The 24,590-nt window shown below is 39.0% G+C and overlaps 2 protein-coding genes across 7 annotated transcripts in view; one reads left to right on the forward strand and one right to left on the reverse strand.

Moving 5' to 3' along the window:
* LOC138136171 (protein bric-a-brac 1-like) overlaps nucleotides 1–18,582 on the forward strand; it is a 77,460-nt gene extending 58,878 nt beyond the window's left edge. For 5 of the 6 annotated variants that reach the window (XM_069055228.1, XM_069055226.1, XM_069055227.1 and 2 more), the window contains exons 4-5: nucleotides 12,417–13,038; nucleotides 14,120–18,421. In XM_069055228.1, coding sequence (XP_068911329.1) covers nucleotides 12,417–13,038; nucleotides 14,120–14,556 — 1,059 coding nt within the window. In that variant the 3' untranslated portion in view covers nucleotides 14,557–18,421. Of the gene's footprint in view, nucleotides 1–12,416; nucleotides 13,039–14,119; nucleotides 18,422–18,441 lie in introns of those variants that run through there. The other variant, XM_069055229.1, reaches the window with a different exon arrangement.
* A 3,424-nt stretch (nucleotides 18,583–22,006) lies between these two features.
* Nucleotides 22,007–24,552, reverse strand: Dok (docking protein homolog). The gene is made up of 3 exons (XM_069055232.1): nucleotides 24,047–24,552; nucleotides 23,402–23,994; nucleotides 22,007–23,170 (listed from the first exon to the last, which is right to left on the reverse strand). Exons 1-3 carry the CDS (start codon nucleotides 24,113–24,115, stop codon nucleotides 22,399–22,401), a joined length of 1,434 nt encoding a protein of 477 aa, XP_068911333.1. The 5' UTR covers nucleotides 24,116–24,552; the 3' UTR covers nucleotides 22,007–22,398.
* Between the last annotated feature and the right edge of the window lie 38 nt (nucleotides 24,553–24,590).

A 24,590-nucleotide genomic window follows, 5' to 3' on the forward strand; every position in this document is an offset into this window, starting at 1 on the left:
GAAATTAAAAATTGTCAAATTGACAGAAGCATAAAATAACCTCAAAGTGACCATCAATAAATAAACGTCTTTTTTTGTTTTTTTCTGTTTCTGTCGTTTCAATAAAGAGAAAGCGAGGAAGGAAATCGTGACGTCACCTCAAAAGGGTAAAAATTGGACTATACTCCTTAGGATTTAAGGATATTCCTGACTAGGTTGCCATAATTTTTGTTAGGTTGGCGGCTATGTGGTTTCTGGTGACAAACAAAAGGTATCGTAACCATGTCAAAAATGTAAGGCAGCAAATTCCTTGTTACAGTTGCAAATGGATGATTTATCGCTAACTGACAGATGTTTTTTCGTTTCACAATCAGTTTTGGTTTCTGGCGGCATATTTAGTTAGATTTGCGCAAAGAATCTCTCAATTGATAGTAACCAACCTTAGACATTCAAAATTACTTTTGTAATTTCTTGTTGACATTACTTTAGTATCGTGTGCGACGACCAAAAAAAAAGACAAAGTGGGGTTATGATATTCGTGCTAGTCGTGCATATTTCTCGTTTGAGGAATGAAAATAAGAATTTAGTCCTACTGTTGTTGAATCTGTGGTAGAATTGGAATCGTACGATGTACAGTCGCGAGCAATAAATTTTGGTCGTCAAGGTCATTCTTTGACGCTCTAATGCGAAATGGGCATAACCTCTAATAAATCCTGTTTGCCTTGTCTTATCAAGATCTTGTCAACTTTTTGGAAGTCCCAACTGGGTTGCTACCCTAGCCCCCTCTCTATCAGCGAAATAAGCAGGCAAAATTTTTAATTTGTGACAGGCCAAGATTTAATGCTCGCGACTGTACCTACTTGCAAGAACTGGAGTAAAGGTGCTGAAACGTTGACATTCACGTTACAAAAGCGGCGACAATCACTGTTACCACCCAACAAAACTGTCAACAAATGCAGTCGGTGACACTACCAACATTACAACACAAAAGAAATAACTAATGGTTATCGGTTTAAATCTTGTGGGTCAGTTACGTTGGTCCATTAATCTTGTTTTGTAATCGAACTCGTGAAGTAATTTCTTGTTTCACGAAGAACCGATAGACAAATTGATGCGAATTGTTTTCGTTGATAAAGCAGATTTCTAGTTGCAAATCTGACAGTTGACGAAGTGAGTAACGACGACAAGATTGTGTAGTTTTGGGGGCCGAGGTGTGACAGCGCACGTTGAAAAAATACGGAAACGTCACGGTCGCCTCTTTCGGCCTCCAAGTCGGCAAACCTAACCTCAAAGTGTTCGGTTGTAAATTTCGGTGCGCTGTGTGCTTGCCGTCAGGAAGTTGACATTCATTTTGGCTCGAGATGCTTGTCCGCGTCGCGAGATGTGCGCGATCCATGCCCATCACCCCCCAAAAAGTCCATCAGAGCAGCGGCCTCCTCCTCCAGCCAAACAATCAATGAGCGTCAACTTCTTGTGGACGGCACGAAAGACCCTCGCGACTTCCCCCGCTTCGGCAAGAAGTTGATGTCTGTATTGTTTGGTTGCAGGAGCTGGAACGGGAGGACTCCCCCCGCCTCTACCCGTGCATGTACTGCGGTAGCTCGTTCCCCCATCAGAGCAAGCTCACCCGCCACATCCTCTCCCACAGCCTCGAGACCCTCAAGTACCGCGAGCAGCTGCAGCCGCCGCCGGCGTTCTTCGGCGGCGGCGTGCCACCCCCCGACCCCACCGACCAGCCGCCCACGATGGACGTGGACCTGGGCGAGGCGAGCGCCGGCGGCGTCGTCCTCTGCAAGTTCTGCGGCAAGAGCTTCCCGGACGTGAGCAGCCTGATCGCCCACCTGCCGGTGCACACGGGCGACCGCCCCTTCAAGTGCGAGTTCTGCGGCAAGGCCTTCAAGCTGCGCCACCACATGAAGGACCACTGCAGGGTGCACACGGGCGAGCGACCGTTCCGGTGCGGCCTCTGCGGGAAGACCTTCTCCAGGTCGACGATACTCAAGGCCCACGAGAAGACGCACTATCCCAAATACGTTCGCAAGTTCCTGTCGCCAAGTCCGCTGGACACGGAGGAGGAGAGCCCCCACTAGACCGAGAAACAGACGGACGGACCGAGGACTGATCGGGCGGGTCACGACCGGGGGGTTAATCATAGGTTTTGCTTCGTAAGGCATCTGTAAGAGCTGTGATAGAATTATAACTTAGTTAATGGGGTACGTTTCGAATTTTATGGGTGAGTCCGCCTGATTTTCGGTACAACTAAGCGGACGACCGACCCAAAGGGGGCGAAACGGCATATTTAGAAAACTCGAACTGGGACGCCATCTTGGATTTGTCCGTTTCGCAGATCTCGCATGTCAAAAGGCGCAGAAAATTTTTGAGCCGAAGGTTCATCAACAGAACGAAACGAACACAATTTTGACCCACTCGGTTGCAGAATATTCCAAGAGCGACTTGTGGCGCACGTAAAATTCGTCCACCTGATATTGACACTGAACAAATACTGAAAAAGATCCGATGGAAGCAAATTTTGCCCTAATTCGATTGTAGATATGACCATTCTGCACAAAAATATTTTGAAAATATGTTTCGGCAAATGAAGTCATCTTTTATTTGTTCTACCATTTTCATTTATATTGTAGACTGAAATTAAGGTCAAAATTTACCAGGTAGTACCAACCTGACCAACATTTCTAAAATAAAAAATCAATATTTTTTCAAAAAATTATGCTTTTCTAAAATTGGTTCAAATAGAAAGAAAGACGAAGTAAAATATAAAAATTGAGCTGGACGGATTTTAACAGAATGGAATTTCGCAGAACTTTGACGCCGTCATTAAAGAAAAATCTACTGAGTCGCAAAATGTTCGAAAGACGACAAGGTCACTTACGTCACTCAGAAGGTCCACGGAAAGATGTTTATTTAATGTTGGCGTGTGAAAAGAATAAATATAGTGAAATCACGAGAAAAATATCTGATGACATGTAATATTCATTTCGTTCTGAAAACGGACATTCTGCACAAAATTATTCCAAAACTGTTTTTTTCTATAGTTGAAATGTTCATCACTTCCACTTCTCGTGTAGTTTTTGTTGGTATTATAAATTAAAACTAACCTCAAAATGCAAGAATAGGCACCACCGCACCGTGACAATATTTTGGCATTTTAAGTTTCTAAAAATATGAGATGTTGCAACGTGTCATGTTAGGAAGGAATTTACGAATGGAATGTTGATCAGCAGAGCAGAAGTTGTCAACATTTTTGAGCCTTACAGTTAAAAAAAAATCAAGTGGATTATTCGAAGTGCACAAGGTCACTTGTCAACGCAAAAATACGTTCACTGAATGTTGTCACCGTGTTAAAAGTAAAGACACTGACATAAGGAAGAAAGATCCGATGAACAAAAGTGATTGTCCCAGAAATTCTGACCTATCACTTTCTGGAGATGAACATTCTGACATTTAGATGCTGATAGTATTTTTTCTGCAAGTGAAGATTCATTTTTTTCACTCATTCCGTCATTTTTTCCATTCTCAAGCGAAAATAACGTCAAAATTCAGTAGTCAGTACCAACATGACAGCAGATTGATTGATCATCCGTTCATCCACATAACAAAAGTCAGCAGAAAAAAATTAAAACCGATTGTTGGATACTGGAAAAGTCGAGGTCACTTATTTATGTCACTCAAATACGTTGTTATTCACCGGAAAAAGATCTAATGAAGGGAATCATTCTATCGACGAACATTCTGCGCAATATCTTGCGAGTATTTTTCTGCAACTGAGATCTGTCTATTCTGAATTAAAAAAAAAAGGCAAAATCCGGCACATTTCTTAAAATATCTTTCCCAAACGCACTCTCAAAATGAAAGAATATAAAGATTTGGTGATTGAAGGGAAAGTTTCGAATCGAATAGAGCAGAATTTTGTAAAAGTACGTTCACTCAATCCTGTCTCCGTGTTAGACACGTGCAAGATCCGACGAGTTTCGTTCTGAAAATGAACATTCTGCGCGAAAATCTTCTGTCGATATTTTCTGCAACACAAAATTCGCTTTCACCACCCCCACGTTCGACACGAAACAAACGTTCAGATTCATCAGTCGGAGACATTCTGTCCGTGACCCACCCTTTCTGAAGGCACTCTTTGAGTCTCGATTCTGGCACGGCGTCCAGGCCGGCGTCCGTCCGCCCCCTCGCGTCGGTGGTCGCGTTCGTCGTACACCTTCGCATAGTGTAATTTGGTGATCTTCCACGATGAGTGAGTGATATCCATTCCATTGGCGCCGCCTTAGTTACTTAATATGTTAGGGTATTAAATGTACCTTCGCAGTATTATGATGCAGGGAGGAAATTCGGCACCCGCCCTCGGTTGGTAACAAAAAAAAAAAAAAAAACTAAAAAAAAAGAAATAAAAACTTGTGTTTACACTGGAAGCTGACCACTGACCGGTGCGCAGTGCCGTCTACCATAGCAATATCCTGCAGATGTGTTGTTCCTTTGTTTTTTAGAGATCATTGTTTACCATGGGAAATATATAGCAATAATCATATACAAATAGTACTATAATAGAATAATATTTATGATATATACTTGTACGCCCGGCCGTACTCAGCTATGCATATATATCAGCACCTAGACGCCTTAGTCATAAGTTTGGACTACTATTTTTGTTTCCTACTTAAGAGAGTATATTTATGATATTTTTAATAGAGAAATATATATTGTTGTACATAGATACATACTTATAGTTGAGTAGTGTAATTTATTATGGTTTTTCTGGATACTCAATCCGGCCCGACGGGCCAGTGGTCGGCATATAGTTGCCTGACTGATATCATCATTACGAGTGCCTCTACTAAATTTATTATTCACCAGTCATAACCAAAAACTACACGAAACTAATGAAAGGTGCTGTCAGTTGAGTTGAGGCAGTGTAAACTAGATGGAGTTCGTGTGATAACCTAAAACAATAACGGAAATTGCACTGCCTTAAACAAATAACGCAAAATACTAAAAAAAAAAATATGATATGAATTAAAAGCGCGCGAAATCGGTCGTCCTCGTGAGAGTCTTGGGACTGAAGTACTACATCGAGAAACAGTCGGTTTCTGTATCTTATGCGATAAACCTTAGTGGAAATTCAGTGAGTGTAGGGAACATATTAAGTAATAAAAAATAAAGAATTGCAGATGTAATCTGTGATAGTCTGTGATGAAAACAATCTCGTGTTGTTAAATTATTATTATTATTATTAATTTTTAATTGTACGTTTCGATTCTGTTCGTTTTGTGATCATCTGTGCTTTCTGTTCTTGTCGACAAACATACACACCCACCCATGCCTAGATGTATACTTTATTGATTTGTATGTGATGTGTAACACACGGTAGGATGAGCTGTATGCGACTTTTTTAACGATAAGTGTCTAAGTAAGATAGCGATTCGATTTTTGTTAAGTATACACCGTCGATAGTTGTGAACGCACGGTGGGACAAGTCGACAAACGTCACGTGACGTACGGTGACAGTTGGCGCAAATGCATCACCCTGTATGTGTTTTTGACAGTCGGGTGCTGAAATTCGAGTTGGCGTGTTCACGAAACCACCACCAACAAATTTTCAAAATTAGTGAATAATTCTTTGCGTCATCCTGTATTTAATGTTCATATCTATGTTGTTTACAACGTAGGCACTTGTTGTCGAGATGAAGACGTTTCCTACGGTTTGAATTGTTGATTTAGATTAGATAGTTTCAAAAATATTTTTCAAATTTGTTTTTTTTTTTTAATTTTGCAAAATGAAGTTTCGATTCAATCTTTTTTAAAAAATTTCGTTTGACATATTGATTTTCATTTTATTATACAGGGTGGACCTTCGTAATGAGAAATATGGTTTATTGAGAATATGCTCTACGATGGTCCACCCTGTATTTTCATTTTTGCCATGAAGCTTACATTTTCATTAGCATAAAGTAGCTTTTTTGTCCATTGCAAATTTGTCTTTCGTAATTTTAAATTTTTTAGCATTAAAACGGGAATTACTTTTTTCAATTTTTTTCAGAAAAGATTTCAAAAAAATTCTTGTTCAATTTTGTAGTGTTATTTAATTGGTACCACTTTTATCATTTATATTTAGTAAACTTTCTTTTTTTCTAAAAAAAAATATTTTGCGAATTTCCAAAAAATTGGATTTGCCATCTTAGATATACAGGGTGTATCATAAATAAGTGTGCTAATTTTAACCAGCGGAAGACCTCGCCAATTTACGAAACTTTTCTCAATAACATTTAGTAAAATTCGCAAGTTTTCCAAGATTTTTTTTCTCCCTAATTTTTACCACTTGTTTCTATTTTTTTGTAACCATGAGAATTTTAATTTCAATTATTTATTTTTTCTATAACAAGTTTTAAAATCTTTAATTTAAGATCTTAAAAAATTTGCATCGTTCACATATTTTTAATTCTTTCATATAGTTTTTATATTATTTATTTTATTATTTATTTATTTATGTCGCTATTTTATTTACATTATTTTATTCACAAAAATACAAAAACTTTTCAATTCGAAACCCGTATCACAACCTTCATTTCAGATAACAAAAAACTTTTTTTGTTTTGACTTACATTAACTGCCGTCGTTGTTGTCAAGAAAACTGTCAAAAACTGCGCAAAACTGTCAAACTGCCGTTTCTGTTTCGACATAACCCAACAAACTTGACAGTTCGAAATGTCAAATGACAAATTGTGACATCAGAGCCGTCGGCTTGTCCCGCGCCCCTAGCTTTGTGAATAGTCCATCTTAAAATCGGGATCTCTAATTCTATGGTAGCTCAGGGCCACTCACTTCCACTAACAATAGAATTACGAATACAATATATTTAGATATAAACTGACCAACATCACTGCATTGTACATTATTATAACAAACACACACACGCGCAATCACTGGATCAAGGCCGGTTTTCATTCATTTATTTTGATTGGACAGTCGCCGACAGATGTCGCCGCATTCTCCCCCCTCCCACAATAGATACAACTTTTATACCAGATGTTAATAAATTGTTTACAGATTTGATGATTTGTTGAGTGCCAACTTACCAAATAGATAATAGTGATGTTGTTAAGTTTTTGTATTTTATATATTGACGACTACAACTTAACACTGAAATTATTTCCATTGTGATCCATACCTACTAGATTTTATGTGTTACGTCGATAGATGATAGTACACTGTGCACCGCACTGCAAAAAGTAACAGTTCGGCTCCACTAATCCATGTTGTAAGTCCATATTTGTTATCAATAGTGAAAATAATAATATTTTACAAGAACTCTTGATTTTTATTGAGCTGACTTGTGCGACTTCACGGTGGAAACCAGATGACAGCCGCTCGGTCGAGTGAATCCCGTCCGTGACGTTGCGGCTCACGTGACCGGCTTCGCGCGTCCGGCGCAAAAGAGACAAAATGGCGGCGATCGTCAACCATGACACTAGTTTGACAGTTATTTTTGATATTTTTCCGAAACGCGCGCGCGCGCGATCATGATCTACACTCGATAAGACGCACGACCTTGGAAACTGACACGAGCTTTAAAACGATAGAATTAGCTGAAGTTGGACGTTCATTTGCACTTTTCGACTTTGCATAAAATGACAGTAGGAAGAGATACGGTAGTCACGAATTCTCCAAGTTCCTTAGTTCGTCTGAGTACCTTCGTTTGTTGCTGGTTACCTTAGCCACGATAGTTATTTATTTTTTATGTGTTGTATACTTGAACATGATTGTTATCAGACTCATCCTTTTTATTTTTGCCATTATGTCTGCAATGCTTACTGTTATAAAAGAAAATGCATATCATAGCTGTAAAAACCATTTTTTGACAAATAAAATATGTATAAATAAATGTTTTCGTTTTAATCGAAACTCCAACGGTTTTTTGGGACATGCTGTATATGCAACTGTTCACGCGTGACACTCCGCACAGATACACGAACTGCATTTCATTCCCAGGGTTTGCCATCGAACTGGGATGTTCCGTGCAAATAACGATTCCACTTTTGTTCATCCATTTTTAAAAGAGTTGCATAATTCATCTGGAAATTATCTCACTCACCGTGTATAAATCGATTTGTTTCTTTCAATTATTTAGACGAGGGAACAGTTGCAGATGTTTTTTCTCTCTTTCTCGTTGATAATAAATTAAAATTGTTCGTTTTGTTCAAAAATGAAACTAGTAATATTGAAAAGAATTTTTTTAAATCGATTCTATGGTAGAAGCAGAACGTTGATATGTATTGTGGTTATGCAACCATCAATACAAGACTGTTCAAATGATGACTAAATCCAGGGATTTTAAACGTTTACAAATTTATAACAATCGTCATGAAATCATAATTATAGAGAATTCTGTAAATAATGAATATTTGCGACACAAGTGGCGTAATTCTAATCAGAATTAATCGCTGTTGGCAGGACTGATCGGCAGAAATATTGGTCTCATCTACAAAATCCTTCTCTTTAGATGTCCATGAATTTATTATTTGTTTCACAAGATATCCGTTATTTCAGCCACATCTGTCTTGACCCTTACAGGAAAATGAGTTTTAATGTTTTACTACTAGAACCTACTAGTTTTGTCAGTTTTTGAGTCGGAGGATGAAAATGCTAATTGTCATATCGTTAGATTAGCTTTTTAAAACACATATTTTTCAAATATCATAAAACATTAATAGACATACAGTCGCGGACAGAAAAAAGTAGGACAAGTCTTATTAAGATTTTTAGCTAAAATTGAGTGGAGTAAACCGGGCTTACTATGGTAAATAAATAAATATTTCAATAGTAACCATAGAAAGAGTAAACCAATTTACATTAGCGAAAAAACATCGTCCTACTTTTTTCTGTCCGCGACTGTATCTCGTGAACAGTTTTTTTAATCGTAGGTAATTCGTAAATAATATAACCTTTCATAATTACTTTCGCCATGTCAGACACTCGTCTTGGAAATGAGCCTTTAAAATATTTGATTCGAGGTGAACCGACAAGGTATGATCTCTAAAGATACTAATTCTGCTTTTATTGTATCACTCATCTTCGGGGCCGGTGTACATTTAGCGACTGATGCCTCTTCCACGCCGGAGTAACTCTGGAAAGAGCCGGTTGGATCCCGCTTCACGATGCACGAAGAAAAGCAACGTCTTTTTGTCCAGCTCGCTTTTACGGAGCCGCAGTCTTTTTTGTAGATGGAGAGGAGAGGAGTGAACGAAACGAACACGTTTAGAGTGTGAACGAAAGTGGGCGGGATTTCGGCCGGCGTCACCTATTTATTGGACCAATGAACGGGCAAAGTACTTCGAACAAAACCGGGACATAACGGTGCCCGGTATCACACTGTCGACAATCTCACAAGGGAGGTTCATCATCACTTATTGTCACTCTTGGCACTATTGTGGTTAGCGTCTCTATTTGCCTCATCTTCGACACTCCTTTCGTTCTTTTCATTTTGTTCGTCGCTCTGGTCGCCGTAATAACTCTCCATGAAATCGTCAAAGCCTTTTAGTTCCACTTTTAAAACATTCGATCTGCGTTCCGGTACCTTCGACTTTGATATCTTGGATAATTTCTGTTGGGGGTGACGATTCCGAACAGGCAACGCTACTCACGTTGCTAGAATGGCTGTAAGACACTTTCTTTTCCGATAACATGTCGTCGGTAATGTTGATGCAATGAACGCTTTTTTTAATTTTGGACTTTCTGCTGCTCGAGGCAACGTCAGTTTTTTTCTCTTGCTGACAGAACAAAAGAACACTTGACGTTTTAGCAAGGTGATAAAACCTTTGCTCTCGTCAGGCGAAGAATTTAAAGACTCGGTTCCACAACTCTTGATCGAGTTTCTTTGAGAAGTCTTTCTGTTGACTTCCCTTTGTGGTGATCTTTTCAGAGAGACTGTCGACCGTTTGTTGCTCTTTCTTTTGAGTTGGGGACTCTTTTCCGGACTTCTTGGCGCACTAGATGTTCGCCTCTTGTCTCGAAGACTCCTCTTCGGTTCTGACGAGTCTTTGTCTTTTTCTTTCTCGACTTGTCCATTCTTTTGCGACTTTGAAGAAAATCTCGTTGGTTTGAGCACCAAACTACTCTCGATAATCTGTCCGCGCAGTCTTTGACTCCTCCTGACCCTGCAGCTCCTTAAAGCTCGCTTATTGTAGATTTTCACTGAACTTGGAGGAAGCTCAGAATTTCGACTTTTATTAACAATTTGCTTCTTCGCAATTTCTAAACTAATTTTCCCTCCACTTGTCTTCTTCCTACGTCTGTTGTTACTCTCTGCAATTAAAATCTCTCCGATGTGTTTCTTCTTCCTGATCAAGTCCATCTCCTCCAAAAATTCGTGAATCTCACTGGACTCTTTACTCGAACAGGACTGTTCCTCTCGATTGAACCCTCTGAAATCTGAAACGATCTGTTCTTTTTTGGATTTAGATCTGGTCCGGCGCGACTCGATATCAGAAGCTTTTAAATAAATTTTGGATTGGCAACTCAATTTCCAATCTTGACAGAGCCTTTTCGGCTCCTCACCGATCAATATGGACAACTTCCGCCGTCGTCCGCTAACGTCGGCTCCCAATTTGCCCCCCGCGCGCGCCGAACACCCCTTTGGAGTCTCCCTCGTGCCCAAATTTGGGAAATTCTCATCCCACTTTCTTATTTGGTCGCAAAATTTCTCTATCAATTTTGACGAGTTTGAAGAGTCCGACTTGGTTACTGGCGAGATCGAGTCGGCTACAATTTTTCTAACAGATACTGTGACGCACGGAGTGCTCGAATGAACAATTTGTCGCTCTCTAAATGTGGCAGAAAAAATTGGTTCGTAAGCTGTGTCTACCTGATCGTTGCTCATAACCTCATTCTCTGTAATTTTTGACAGCTCTATGTAACTCAAAGAAGAGACACGCGCCACTTTATTTTCTATTTCTATGCACAAACTGTGAGTGACTGGTTTGTCCAGAGTTGAACTTTTACTCAAGGGGGCTGAACCCTCTTTCGACGCGTCCGACAATTCCGATATAACTTTGAGAATCTTGTCGAAGATATTGTTCGGTTCTACTGTGAGGGAGTCGCCTGTGACGTAAGTTTCCGTTCTGGGAGGCAATTCCTTCACTTCCAACTTGGTTTTCTTCTTTCGACACCTCAATCTTTTTGAGAGAATCTCAGCGAACAGCGCATTGCGATAGCGTCAACAGATTTCGAAGTGTTGCTTATGTGAACCCTGTTTCTTGTGTCGTAAGTTTTCAAAGGCTTGTGTCACGGCATTATTCATTTATTTTCATTGAATTAACTGTTCGACGAAAACAAACATTTCACTTTTGACAGCACACGCGACTCCATTGCTACCAACTGTACACCGTTCGATTTTGACAGTCTGCTAACAGTGACAACATGTCAACAAAAAGGTTATTATCGTGAAAAACGATGCCCCAAAAAGTGGAACTTCCACTTTTCGGAAACAATATTAAAAAACACAAAGCTAAATACATCGCACAATTCTGTCGCACCTCTTTAACACAAAATTCAAAATTTAAGGATTTCAAACTATTATTCGTGTCTTGCAGACGCTTGTGTTTCTAGTAACATTATTTAAACTTATTTATTTCAATAAAATGAAAAGTTTAACGAAAATCGTTAACTTTTGACAGCCCCAGTCACTACCAACTGTACTTTTGACAGTTTTGTCAATGTTGTCGCTATAGTGAATTCCAAAAACATCCGAACCATCAACGTTCCGTCAAGTTATCACAGTGATTATTGACAAAGCTATTCTAGTACTTTTCAATGTACTTGGTTGACCACCCTGCAGATTGTTGTATTGACAAACCCCGCCAAATTTTTATGACAGTGTCATTAAAATTTGTCAACAATTCGAAAAAAATGGAGAAGCAAAAAAGAACAGCCAGAGAAAGCAAGCAATTGTCTGTTCTAATGAAATTCTTTGGTCTTTCTACATATGTAATGTAATACAGTTGGTTGCAAAAAAAAAACGGAAAACGAAAATTTTCCTAATGTAAATTTGATTTTGTCCCATTTGTCAATTAATTGTCTACCTGACAATACCTTTCAAATAGTTTTAAAAAATGTCATTGAATTTTGACGTTAATTCTAACCTACATCTCTCGTAAGAAGGTTTCACACTATGAAAAAATTTAAAAAAATTAGTCAATTTTATTCTGGCAGTTCCCGTTTTTCTTTACAACCAACTGTATGTCTTCATCATACATAACCTCACAAAAAATAAAGTATGGTACACTTTCAATCAAAAGTTGTGTTTCAACAAATTGTGACACTTGACAGCACGGATGTTTTTAGAATCCACTATATTATTTCTGTCACCAACCCTCCACCACCACCAGTCATGTCAAATTCTAACTCGATCCCTTTTCCAGGGCTCCGTCGAGATGGAACGCCCCTCCAGCTCCCCCTTGGAGCGCCCGTCGAGCACCCAGAGCAGCCGGTCCTCCACGCCCTTCGCTCTCCCTTTCCCCTCTCTCCCGACTTCGATCCTAGAGGTGGGCCTCATCCACCCGTCTCTCCTCAGCGAGGAGATGTTCCGCTGTCCATCATGCATGGCCGCCTTCCCCTCGATCTGGCTGTTGGAGCAGCACACTGCCTTGCAACACATCGGCTCGCTCAACTCCATGGAGAAGCCTTTCATCTGCGAGCAGTGCGGCCAAAGCTACCGGTACCGTTCGGCTTACGTCAAGCACAGGGAGCAGAACCACAGGGCTCGTCTTCCTGCCGACAAGCTCTTCTCCTGCGACGTCTGCGGAATGCAGTTCAGGTACTTGAAATCGTTCAAGAAGCACAGGCTCAATCACGCGCTCGAGAAGCTGCACGGGAAGAGCAGCGAGGCGAGCTTGAGGAGCGGCGTCGGCGAGGAGGCCTCCAAGAGCCACGTGGAGAACAGCAGCGACCAGGTGTCCAGCTCGAACGAGACCATTGTGTTGGAGGGGAGGGACGACAGCACCGTCGTTGTCAAGAAGGAGAACTTGACTGATGATTGTGCCGGTAAGCAAAAATAGTTTCGAGTTTTGAAACGTTTTTGTGACCAAAAAAAAAACAACCAGTTAATAGTTTTGCAACGAAAACTATCGGGCCTTCAAATAAATATATATTTATAGTAGGCGTGGCCGACATTCTAATTCTGTTAACAGTGTAAAGTAATTTTTGTAGGTAACTAATTATTCTCCGGAGTTACACAGGTTACATAGTAAGCTTTTTCCCAATTTCATATTGTCATATTCCGTGGAGGGGGAATAGGGAGAATGCACTACAAAAATTAAAAATATTTTCTAACCTAATTTTATTTCGTTAAAATGTCAGACGTTTCTTGTGTCATTTTCTACGCTGGAAAAATGTTGCAAACAATTGAATTTCCATAGGTTGCTCTAAATATAAATTTATTTGAAGGCCCGTTATATCCGGCAAAGTTGTCTTCTACAAACTTCACTGAAAAATATCTTTCCCGACAGCTACTTTTCCTTCGCTGTGTTTTTAGATGCATACACTTTACGCAAGCGTTGTTTTACACTTTTCCGATCAGACAAACTATCAAAAAACCTTGTCCATTTACTCAACTCGTTGCCTTTTACAACTACTCCCCCATTACTTCACCGACGTTGCGATATATCCGTACGTGTAACTCTCGTCCGGCAAATTAATAAAAAGATGGATGCCAATTAAGATCCGGTAAAAACCCACCAGGTTTCGAGTTTTTGTCGCGTTTCTGGTTGTTGCATCGTTAGGAAAGTGCGAGATTTACATCGCTCCCAGTTCCACCATCTGTAATTAATTGCCTCCGGTAAAACACCTTCGAGTTTTATTAAGTGCATTCGCGGTGGTGCTTAATCTTCATTGCGTTCGCATTTGGAATTTATTGCACAATTTGACTAACACTTTTTGCATTTTTAGCCGGATATTAATTCTAGAGTCGCGTTTCCAAGCGCCGTCAGTCATGCCGCAGTGAACGCAACAGAAGTTTGTTGCGTGTTCTGCTTCGACTTATGTAGTCGCGAGGTGGGGATGCGCGCGCGAAGAGTGGACACTGGCGCCATCTATCATTTCACGTCCAGTTTCCGGTTTGTTGCAGGCGAGGGCGCCTCCTCCGACGCCGAGAAGACCGAGGCCGACCAGGACGACACGATCGACTCGATGGCGCTCTCGTTTCCGGTGTCCTCCGGAGCGAGCTTGGACATCCTCCGCGGCGGCCACGACTCCTCCATCATCGGGTTCTTGCGCGCCGACGCCGCCGAGAAGCAGCGCGAGCGCCGCTTCGCCTGCCCCTTCTGCGGCAAGTGTGTCCGCTCCAAGGAGAACCTGAAGCTGCACGTGAGGAAGCACACGGGGGAGCGACCGTTCGTCTGCCTCTTCTGCGGCCGGGCCTTCGGGGGCAAGAGCGACCTGACACGCCACCTCCGCATCCACACCGGCGAGAGGCCGTACCACTGCGACATGTGCGGCAAGTGCTTCGCCCGCGCCGACTACCTCTCCAAGCACCTGACCACGCACATCAACACGTCGCGCTGATGCTGCAAGCAGGGGGCGGCGCGGACGGCGGCGGCGGGTTCGCGGGGACGGACACCGGATCGCGAGTGAACAGTTCGACAACGAATTCGAGAGGGCCTTGATTTTTTTATTGCACGGGTGACCCAAGCGTCAAGGTCGCGAAGGCAAAAAACAAAGAACTGCCATTTTTGCGACGCGCGCTTAAAAAAATATATGCATTTTTGGTGATTTGTGTACTTTTTTGAAAAACTTTTATCGTGGTGAAACTGTTTGCCTTGCCGGCGCGTGACCTTGATGCTTCGCTTTTGCGCCATCTAGTAACGGGTAGTGAAGAGATGGATATTTGGCGCCATTCTTGAACTGGTGGCGCCCCATTTAAACCGATCTTGTTGGAAATTTTGAAATCAACTCGTCGAGATTTCCGTCCGCCAGAGTTGGGTAAAATAATCAGTGATCGATCAAAAAATATCTGTCAGAAGAGACAATTCAAGTATACTATACCGGGTGACGAGGCAATTATTAATTCGTAAAAATACAATTCTTAACTGTGTCATAACACATTTCAGTATAACAAAATGACATTTTGAGAACAGTGTACTTTAACTTTGACTTTTAATAAATAATAATTTAACACACTGTATATGTAAAAAGAAAAAAGTGCATAGTATGGTACCACCTGATTAGAAACAGATTAAATACTGAATGAAATTCTTGTTGAAAATTTGGGTGTCATATTAAAAGTTGAAATCATTTCACGCGGAACTGAAAACAATAAAAACTTATAGTTTTGCCAAAATATCTTCAGCTATAACTTACATATTAATTCAAAAATTTGGTGGTCTTTTTTTGCTGTAATAAAAGTAATTTATTTTCTACTGTGATAGAAATAGAGTGACAATAGTGAAAAATCACCCTGTATATCTTCACTCTGAAGTTTTGGAAATACAACGAATTTTAAAATAATATCTAATTACCCAAAATCTTTGAAACAATAAACATTAATTTTTTTTTATCCACAGAACATCCTTGAAAATTTTGAAAAGATATTTTAAAATTAAAGTATACCTGTTATAAAAACCACTCGGTATATTTGTACATTTTCATAATTTTTATTTCAAAATATGTACTTAATTTATTTTTGAAATTTGTGACCATTTCAAAATGTTATGTACTTTTTGAAATTAGTTTAAATTTCCCAAATTATACTATACCCGGTGTTCAATAAAATCGAGAAATTACTTGAACTATCTTAAAAACTTGAATGAGACATTTTGCGGTTGAGTATTCAGGCATCGTTAAATAAAAAATAAAATGAATGTTGTTTAAAAATCGCTGTGTATACAGGGTGTTTTTGAAATGCGTGCACAAATTTTAGCCACGAGCTACTGGCTTCATGTAGAACTCGGAAAAAATATCTAAAAAATTCTATGTAAAAAAATAAAATGACATTTATTTTTTGAGCTACGATTTTTTTTAATTGCTTTTAGTCTTCTACGTTGTCAAACAACCTCGTAGGTAAAATTTCGGCACATTTTAAAAATACACCCTGTATATCATATTTTATAAAACGTATACCAATGCGGTTTCCTTGTTTTAAAGCATTTGCGTACATTTTATAAAACATGATATACAGGGTGTATTTTTAAAATGTGCCGAAATTTTACCTACGAGGTTGTAGGACAACGTAGAAAACGAAAAGCAATTTAAAAAAATTGTAGCTCAAAAAATAAATGTTATTTTATTTTTTGACATAGAATTTTTTAGATATTTTTCCGAGTTCTACGTGAAGCCAGTAGTTCGTGGTTAAAATTTGTGCACGCATTTCAAAAACACCCTGTATTTTTGCATTTTGAAAATTTTTCATAATTAATTTTATTTAAAAATTTTAAAATTATGTTCTACACATCAAACATTTAAACCTGTAAATACTATACTCGGTGATCATTAAAACGAAAATATTTTTTATTTACAGAATTAATCTCCAAAAATGGAGAGGCGCATTTTAAATTCATTGGGTGAAACTACAACGAAACAGTTTAAAAATCACAGTGTATATTTTAATATTTTCAAAAAAAAAAATAATTATTTTGAGTCTAACAAATTTTTAAATTTTCTGAAAGAATTCTTGACCAGCTCAGCTGTATTATATCATACCAGGTGGTCACAAAAACTTTTTGCTAAACGATCGCAAACGCAAATTATAAATTTGCGACGAAAGGAAAGACCGATTTTGTCGTACGTCACCCGGTATAACATCCGCAGGTGTCCCAAAAACTCAAACCCATTCCAATTTTTTAATCTGAAGTGACGTCAGTCGTTCACCTTTCGATCGATCGATCGATCACCGCCGCCCAACCCTGCCGTCCGCCCCTCCGCCCTACAATTCACCCAGAAACCGACCCTCAGCATGGTCCGGTCCGTCGAAAAGCATCAACAGTTCAGGCCAAAGAAGTGGAACTAGTCCGATTCTGATCTCGAGCAGTGTCGTTCGATCTGGTGACTTCGCGTCCGTCGCGTTGGCAACGGTCCGGCGGCAAATTTGAACCGTTCGGTGTTCTTTCGCTTGCTCCATCGAGTGGACGGTCTTCGAGTGCGCTTCGTTCATTTCCGACGAGTAAATAAATAATCCAATTGTGTCCACGATAAGAATGTTTTCCGTCCTTGCATTTTTCTTTTGATGGCTGTGAATCTGAAAGTGTTATAGTTTTATAATCGGGGGGCGTTCAGGGGGCGCCCGCCGCCCCCGAACTAGCCATTAGACGACGCTAGTGAGTTAGCAACAAAAGCAATATTAGTGAGGAGAGAATAGGTAGATGTAGAGATTAAAGAGATGAACAAACTGGACTGGTAGCTGGTAATGTTCCTTCTAGTCATGACGGTAGTAACTGCTGTGGCCTTGTTCCAGTATTAATGTCCACGAAAATTCAACACTTTGTACACGGAAACATCGAATATGAATATTAGAAGCGATCTATCGAATCTAGCCGGTTTTCGATTATGTAGTCCTGTGCCAATTTCGATGTACCTCATGACGTATGTGTTTAGATGGTGTTAAATATTTTAGCTCAGTTTCCGTTTCACGCAGATCAAATGTTTAACATCGAACAACTACTTAAGTAATATAAGCACACACTTATTTTTCTACAAGCATTGTACAATGTCCACTGTCCGCATGCCGATAATTATTTTTTATACACGATAATCGATAAGTTCCGACGATGCTCAATACAATCATCAAGTACCTAACGCCATTTTATGATGTTAAACATTTAGGCCGCCATCTTGCTCCGCGACGACCCCACGAGATCTTGTAAAAACATGACGGTGCCTTTTTCTATAGATATTTTACCGATGAAAAGCCATTTTTATCGATTGCTTTCGCGACGAGACGACCCCACAACCGGTTTACGTTCGATTTTAACGAGATCAATTGCTGTGATATCCGATCGATCGATTTTAGCCACCTCATAACTGCTGTAAAAATGTTTTTTCATCTTGAAATCGCGTCACGTCGTCCCGGAGCAACCTACATAACCTACACTTTGGGTTTTTCTGAATAGTTATAAATATAAATGTTCCTAATAAATGTGATTAGGTGTTGACATGTAATTGTTATTGTCATATTACTATATTATGAGAAGCGTTTTATTTAGAAAATTATAGGAAAAAAAACAAGTTAATAATGCAAAGGAGGGGCATAGACTTAATCTCTAAAATAATAATTGTGAAAAATACTTAAATGTTTCTCTCGATGTATGTCTATATGCTATTATCTCATAGTTTTCAATGGTTATTTTTTAATATAATTTATTTAAATACATATTATACAAAGTAAATGTATAAACTTTTTTTCTATTCGTTCATTAAAAGGGAAAAGTGTTGTTCATTTGGCTGTTTTTATTCCAGAACCCCTCGACGAGTCGCCACTGGTGTACACTCCTCAAACGATCGTAAGGACGCACCGCACTGTTTAAACGCAGAATTTGATTAATTTAAAATTAGAAAATATTTGAAAGATTAAAGCAACAAAAAATTTCATCTTTGCGTACGTTTACAATTTCATAACGTTTTAAAGACCGCAAGATTACTTATGTCATGATGGGAGTTCCAGTGGAGATTTCCCAAAAAAAAAAAATATTTTTTTTTATTCAACAATTGCAAAAATACTTCTCTTCAGTTCGACGAAAAGTAAATGTACAAATAGAGACAACAAAATTGTGGTTTTGAGTCACAATTTTAGCAGGAATTAAGTTAAAATGTATAAAATCATTATTCATTACATTAACCACAGTGACCTGACTTCCAACATTCCTATTTCAGTTCTAATTAGTCCAGAAAAAGAGATCCAGCGCTAATTTTGGTATATTCCTTTAAAAAGTAAAACGTAATATGTACTTGACATAACCTAACTTTTTTTTTGAATTTTCTAAACTGAATATTTTTCTTCGATAATGGGTTACGAAACGTTGAAAATACTAATCTGGATAATCTTATCATCAATTGAACTCTCAAAACACGACAAATCTTTCCTTTTAAGGTTGTACTACAGTCAAGAAAAAAAATACCTTACATTACATACATTCAAGCTTAATATAAAATTAATTTTTAAAAAATCTGGTGGACAGTTTTTAAAAAAAAATGAGAAAAACCATGTTTTTAACCACATTCTATTTTTTATATTAAAAATGAGCCACCAATTCTTAATGAAAATCCTGCATCACGTTACAGTGGCTTTTCTGTCGGTGTTCCATTTTTTTGAGTGATTTTGAATGTACCGATTGAGTGAAGTTTTACCGCCCGAGCGAAAACACCCACTTCTAATCAATTTTTAGAATCTGCGACTCTAATAGGTCTATTATTGTATTCAATTTAGAGTCTCTTAAAGCACTCGTAGTTTAATAGATCTCTAAGAAAATTTTTATCAATATTTCAGTGTATTATTGTCATTTACACCAAAAAACTTCCAATATTAATGTTCAAATTCTATTTTTTAACATATGTTGCTGATGTAGTTGCATCCGTTACCTTGAATTACCAATTGATACAAAATTCCCTAGAATTTAAAAATTAAATTTTTTTATTTAAAAAATAAAACAAGGGTGCAAATTCTAGAAAATAACATAAAAAACTCGTTTATAAGGGCATTGGCGCACTCGTCCCATACAAAACTCCCCTACGGGTCGTTTTCTACACTTGGGACTCGTGCGCCAAATCAACCATTATAAAACTCGTTCTTTAATATACTATTAAAATTCTCAAAAAATTCAGGAATGATTGTGTATCACTGTAGAACAGTCTGTAAAAGTTTCAAAATTTTTTATGAAACAGGTAAAGATTTTGATTTAATTCAATAACCGCTACATTAATTTACATAATTTTTCAATGAGAGTCCTTTCAAACATTTAGGAATAATTTGGTGTCATTGAAATAATGAAAACATCACCGATTTTTTAAATAAATGGGATTTGATATGAAGGTGCAAAATTTAGCTACGATTTATTATTAAATTGGGCGGTCAGTTCCACAAAAGAAGCTGACGTAGGTTATTTATGGTACCCTTTAGGAACTTAAGAATTACTAGAAAAGTGGTCAACAGATGTTTCCCAACAATGAGATATTTATTTATGACACTGCAGTTGTAAATCTTGGTCATTTTTCGCTTTTAATGTTAAAATTGGAATAATTCAAAAACGAATAATTGTCTTTTGATGAGAATTTCTTAAATGTCTTTTTTGAATTAATTGTGAATTATGAGCTTGTACGAAAAAAAAAATTTTACTCAAAATCGATTTTTTAAATTTTATGACTGAATTAAGTGATAAGGGAAAATTGATTACATACATTTGAAGTCTTATACCAAGGTAATGTAACCCTAAAGTTTCGTAATTTTTACTAATTTTTTAATAGGGTTAATCGTGCGGGCAGTAAAACTTCACTCACCCGGTACAGTTTTTACATAAAAAAATTAAAAAAGGACGATTCGAAATCAAGCAAAAATACATTAATTAAAATTAAAAACCCATTGTACAGTTTGTAAATATAATGAAAAGAAGATGTAAGTCAAATGATTGGCTGCAACAATGTTTTTTTCCTCAAAAAAAGCATTTTGAGATTATAATTTCAAAATGCAACACTAATTACGCAACACTGCACAGTAGCGTCCCCATAGCCTGGACCAATTACTAACTCCAATATCATCAGTGCCATCTGCAAACTGATAGATAGACAAACAGTTTATTTCTTTCAAGGAACTGTAAAATGGATTGGGTTTTTCCCAAAATACGTCCACCACTGGGTACTATTTATTGCTTTATGGCCCTTTGAATTCTAAACATGGTCATTGAGGACGAGGACATAATTGTAGGATAAATGGGTCCAAAGCAACTTTTTATGAAACAAGGAATGGCTAACATAACATCCCAAGGCGCCTATCAGTTTGGATTTGGACCCGAGTGGTTTTTAAAAGTCTGTAAACAAAAAACACCTGGTTAACGACTGAAAAACCAAGTAAAAAATCGCACTTTTGTTTTGAAAGAAATACTTCTTTAAAAAATCAAGGCAACGATTCGCATTACGGTTTATCCTGTGCCAAACCCGATATGCAGGAAAGCGAAGTCAATTTTTTAATTGATAAAGAAATAAAACTTTTAAATGTGTCTTTTGATGAGCAGAAAATTATTCAAAAAAAAACTAAATACCAAAGTAAATGCGACGATTGGTTCGCAGAAAGAAAACGACGGAAACCTGAAACTCAACAAAAATTGTAGTTTATTTAATGAGTTCGTGCGTAAATTGGGCCTTTTTTGGCCCAATTTACACACGAACGAGTTGAATACAACGTTTTTTTGTTCGACGAGCCCCTTAAAGGTTCCAAATCGCTTAAAACGTTTAAAATTAGCTCGACGTTTCGTTTTGACAAGTTGTGACATTTATCAAAATCCGTTCACATGGGAGAAAATTCTCAAATTCTGACAGTGTCGAACAAAAAACTACTATTATTACGATAAAAAATTCCCATTAAACGATTTAATTTAATTTGAAAAGGGCAGACCGGATTTAAGAGATCCGGCAACAATATACCTATTCAGAAAATATAACCGTACATTGAAAACAACCTAACCTAACACAAAAAGTGTCAATTTCCTTTAGGGAATTTAGTTATCACCGAATTACTGCCAACAAAATCACTAGATGGTCATAGCCGACTCGGTCCCAAAAAGATCGTGAATGCCTTATACACCTGATTTTTTGAATTCGCATCATATCGGTCAATTTCAGATGGGCATGTGACATGCGTATGCTAATAAAGATTTCAAAAATTACTGAATAAATAAAGAAATTATCCTTTAGAAAAAAAAATACCTGCTTGTTTTAACAAAAATATTAAAAGGTGTATTATTTTTGGAGAAGTCGATAATACAGGAATTTGCACTTGTTGGGTGTAATTTGAGGGTACGAAGTGAAAGAAAAATTTAAAAATATAATGTTTAATAATGCAAATAAAATGTAGGCGATAAGCTAGCGCATAAAAAATATTCAATGTGTAAATATAACTGGTAATAAAAATACTATTAAGTATCTGGTCTTTTTACAAAAATACTCACTTAAATATCTACATTTCTTGTAAAAAATATACAAAAATACTCGTATTAAGAATTTCCTCTCACTTACACCAAAATCACAAGAATTATTGCGCTCGTCACGAGACGAAATACTCGACTGGAAAATACAAACATAACCTCACTTTTAAAATTTGGCATGTATGGCACAAATGGGCGAAAAAATGAGAGAAAACGCGTCTTCGACCACCATCGTCTCGATCGTATAAAAATTAAGTAGTTTAATGGCAAATCAGACACTCGACTAGACTCTTTTTGGTTTGCTGATGACCGCGTAGGGCTCGTTGTTGTGGAATTGGTGGTCGACGTCGCTCTTCTCCTTCCCCGAGCTTTTTCTCACTAGCGCGTACCCCAGATGCTTGTCGTCGGCCAACCGGATCTCCTCCATTGCCGGCTGCACCTCGTCGTAATCGTTGAACGAGGGCGGACAAACCGCGTTCAAGCCGGACGCCACCGACACCTGCTTGTACCCCGACTTCACGTTCAACTTGTTCGACGAGCCGAAGAACTCCAATTTGTCGTAGTTGTCTTCGGTGGAGCTCTGCGTTATGATCTTGGGGGCTCTGGTCTGCGCCGGCACCACAGCGGGATTCTGCTTTAGGTCCCCCCACGAGGTGTACACGTCGTCGTCCTCCTCCTGCACCAGGGTCTCCGTGTGCTTCACGTCATCCACCCCCATCGTCTTCCAGGCGTCGTTCCTGTACTCTATCTTGTCATACTTGTCGATGGGCTCGTACGTGTCGTTCATCACCTTGGGGGTGGCTTTATTGGAGAGGAACTTGCGCGGCGGCTTCGTCGGTTTGGGGCGGGGCTTCTTGTCCGAGTCGAGACTGGATGATTCGACGTCGTGGAGCGTCGTGGAGGCGGTGGGTGATGGCGGCAGGGGGCTGCGAGAGCGGGCCTCCATGCTGAGGGCGGCGTGGAATTGATTGTCGCCGCAGTCGAGCAATGGTAAGGAGGTGGTGGAGTCTTCCTGGAGAAGCTTTTTCATCGACTTCATCTTCGATGCCAGACACCTATTCATACAAATTTCTACTGAATTTTTTGACAATCTTCTTCTCAACATTGAAAACATTACGTTCCCAATCGAAAACCAAAAAAAAAAACATTCTTCACGTACCAACACATCTTCGCAAGTGACATTATTCTTTGAACACATGTTACAAGTATCCTCTGAACGGACGATATTTTGCCACTTCTTTGACAGTTATGTTACCGATTACAGGAATCTGTAGTCAAATACAAACCTGAAGATTTCCTGCTGATTTGAGTGCTCCAGGAAGAACGTCCCCTCCCCCGAGTCACACTTGCGCCCCGCTTCGAACGTGAATTTTCCGCTTTTGTAGCCATACCGCCTGATAAAGTGGTACGGCCAAGTGTAGAGAACAGTCCCATCGTATGACCTCTTCAGTTGCATGGCATTCAACGTTAAAACAAGAATGTAGATGGAACCGCTATCGAGACCGCAGCGTTCGGACGCCGGCGAGGGGTAGATTTTCACGTTGAAAATTCCCTCCCCCGAAGAGCAATACAAGTCGTTGTCCTCTTGGATGCTGGTGATGTTGGAGAGATCATCTGGGAAGGCGACCGACTGGAATGCAGCCAACCACTTGGCTTTCTCCTCAGCGGTCAGAGCGTCGAATTCGTAGGGGCAAGAGTTCGTTTTGGTGGTGATTGTGAATCTGGTGTCGCCGTCCGAGCCGATTTTGATGCAGTTTTCCAGCGTGATTATTCTGACCGGGACGCCTTTGGTTTTGTCAGAGTTGTCCCATATTTCCAGTCGTTCGATGCCGAATTTGCTCGCTTTGAATAAGTAGCAGTACTTCTGTTGCCAGGATTTCTGGAATTCCGAAAACGGTCACGATAAGGCGATGTTTCTTTGTTTGGGTTACCTTCATCAGGAGTTTCCCGCTCGCTGGTAGGGCGAGACAACCCTTGTAGACCTCTTTTTCATTTTCCATTATCTTGCTTGTGGGCAATTTTTCTGGTTTTCGGCGAGTATGGTCACAACAATGTGGGATTTTATCACAAACATATCACTCCTTATCACTTAAACCTAACCTAAGTCATCGTTCAAATTTCCGCAAGCGGCGTTGCCACATTTGCGCCCATCAAAACACAAAATACACAAAAAAAATCCGATTTGTCAAGATTTCTTTTACAGACATTTTGACAAAATAATTCGTTCCTATATTTCATTCAGCACAATTCCAACCATTTCTTCAAGTAAATTACATCCTCTTTGTGTTATCCTAAACCATTTGACAACTAGGTTTTGGTATGACAAGGTCGTGGAAAGCAAATCATGTATTTGATACATACATGGGCGGCGTCAGTTTGTCGGTGTAAAATTTATACTTTATTAGAGATCTTCTTTTAGTATTTGTATATTTACCGAATAAATATTTATCAAAGAAACTTTGAAAGTGACAAGGA

Source organism: Tenebrio molitor, chromosome 8 (assembly GCF_963966145.1).
Source record: "Tenebrio molitor chromosome 8, icTenMoli1.1, whole genome shotgun sequence".
In the NCBI taxonomy this organism is placed as follows: Eukaryota; Metazoa; Arthropoda; class Insecta; order Coleoptera; family Tenebrionidae; genus Tenebrio; species Tenebrio molitor.

Excerpts from the sequence above, each read along its gene's own strand:
- Dok (XM_069055232.1), bottom strand. The coding sequence starts at position 24,115 with ATGGAAAATGAAAAAGAGGTCTACAAGGGTTGTCTCGCCCTACCAGCG. Across the intron at positions 23,995-24,046 it reads GCGGGAAACTCCTGATGAAG|AAATCCTGGCAACAGAAGTA; the intron begins GTAACCCAAACA and ends TCGGAATTCCAG. Across the intron at positions 23,171-23,401 it reads AATCAGCAGGAAATCTTCAG|GTGTCTGGCATCGAAGATGA; the intron begins GTTTGTATTTGA and ends TTGTATGAATAG.